The sequence below is a fragment of the Zerene cesonia genome, chromosome 25 (genome assembly GCF_012273895.1).
Source record: "Zerene cesonia ecotype Mississippi chromosome 25, Zerene_cesonia_1.1, whole genome shotgun sequence".
Lineage (NCBI taxonomy): Eukaryota > Metazoa > Arthropoda > Insecta > Lepidoptera > Pieridae > Zerene > Zerene cesonia.
In genome coordinates, this window is record NC_052126.1 from 6,320,673 (window position 1) to 6,322,626 (window position 1,954).

The following is a 1,954-nucleotide window of genomic DNA, read 5'->3' on the forward strand; positions in this document are numbered from 1 at the left end:
AGGGAGATAGATAGCGGGAGTGAGAGGGAGATAGATAGCGGGAGTGTGAGGGAGATAGATAGCGGGAGTGAAAGGGAGATAGATAGTGCGAGTGATTGAGCCTATTTGCTAATCCAGATTATAGTGTCTGTAGCAAATTCCATACAGATACGATAAGCTATGGAAAGAGTAACAAACATCCATACATTAATTCTTACAAACTTTTGTGTTTATAATATTAGTACGATAATTATATGTAATTTTTATTAAATCTTATACCTTTAAACGAGCAATTCTTGTATATATATATATAATTGGAATCTCGGAATCGGCTCCAACGATTTTCATGAAATTTAGTATATAGGGGGTTTCGGGGGCGATAAATCGATCTAGCTAGGAATTTTTTTTAGAAAATGTCATATTCGTGTTTTTTTTTTCCTGACATCTATTGGTGAATAATAATACTACTTTGCTTCGTAGATAGCTGGACAACTGAAATAACACATAGGCACTTTTTATACCGATATTCCTACGGGATACGGTTACGCAGCACGCTTACGCGGTTTCAACCGCGGGTCACAGCTAGTTTAATGTTATACAAATATCAATTAATGAGATAAAATATTGAATTATATCAACAAATGATATTAAGTTGTATTTATATATTTCCAGTCGGTGGACTATCACTACGAATGTCGGATCTGCCAAGAAAAGCACACCAGCATCAAGGCGTTGAGGCAACACGTCAACACACATAAGGGTGAGTTGTTTGTTCCATATGTCGCAACGAACCATCCGAATCAGCCGCTTTATTGAGTGCCTAGGCGTGTTATTAATCGGCGCCGTTTAACTGCCTGAATGATAATTAGGCATTTAATCAAACGGTTGGACAAATTGTTTGAATATATAAATACCTGCCTAAGTGAAATATCACTATTTCATAAGGTGCCTATGGCTATTAATGATTGAAATTTAACATGCAGGCTGCGATGTGCTATAATAATTGGAAGTATAGTTATTCCTGAGATTCCCACGTTCAAACAAACAAACTCTTTAACCTTATCAATAATGATTTTAAGTGTTATTATAGATTTATAAGTATTGACGATAATTTTTTTTTCCTATCATTAACAAATTAATTTTGTTCCAGGTCCTGAAGTATTTGTATGCGACATTGGTGATCATTTGGTGTCGTGATATTGTAATAAATATATTTGATACATTTTTTGTTTTATTTATATTATCTGTGATGATACTGACATTGACATTGACTTACTTATTATGTATAGATTTAAAAATTGGTGTGAATATAACCCACAAGCTTTATTTATTTGCATTGTTAAATATAATGACAGATATTAAAATAATGCCCCGAATATTACGTCTTTTCGTACGATTACACCCTTAAAGCAGGCTTATTGCGGAAATAAAACGATTTTTCTAGCCGTTTTGTGACACGAAATCCGTACAAAATCGTACCGTGACCCTCTATTTGGCAGTTAGCATTATAGTTTAATGTCAATATCGATCAATTTGACAGTTTTATAAAAGTTGATTATTCATCTATTAACAGTATTGTTTTGAATAAAATATGTAAAAAGAATATGTATACAAATGTAAATGAAACATATTTAGTTTGAAATCTAAATAGTAAATGCAGCCTTCATAAGCAAAAATACACAATTTAGTTTAGTTTTGCGGTAGTCCGCCTGATTTTTGCATATGTGGGTGACCGCCAAAAGTACTGTCAGAAGTCGGTGACGTCACGCGCCGCGCCTTAGGCCGTTACACAGAAAACTGTATGGTGTAAGCCAATCACAGGATGCTCGCTCTCTAAGCTGTCATCGCATCTATGTACGCTCACACAGATGAAAAGCTCAAAACTATAGAAAAATTGGAAAAAAGGTCCCATATATAGGAAGATTAGATTAGTAGATTAGATTAGATATAATATATGCCGCCTATACTTATGTAT

At 34.1% G+C, this 1,954-nt stretch overlaps 1 protein-coding gene across 1 annotated transcript in view; it reads left to right on the forward strand.

Moving 5' to 3' along the window:
• LOC119836792 overlaps nucleotides 1–1,201 on the forward strand; it is a 4,010-nt gene extending 2,809 nt beyond the window's left edge. The window contains exons 5-6 of the mRNA XM_038362262.1: nucleotides 652–739; nucleotides 1,130–1,201. Of these exons, the coding sequence (XP_038218190.1) occupies nucleotides 652–739; nucleotides 1,130–1,176 (135 nt within the window). The 3' untranslated portion in view covers nucleotides 1,177–1,201. The remainder of the gene's footprint in view (nucleotides 1–651; nucleotides 740–1,129) is intronic.
• The last annotated feature ends 753 nt before the right edge of the window (nucleotides 1,202–1,954 follow it).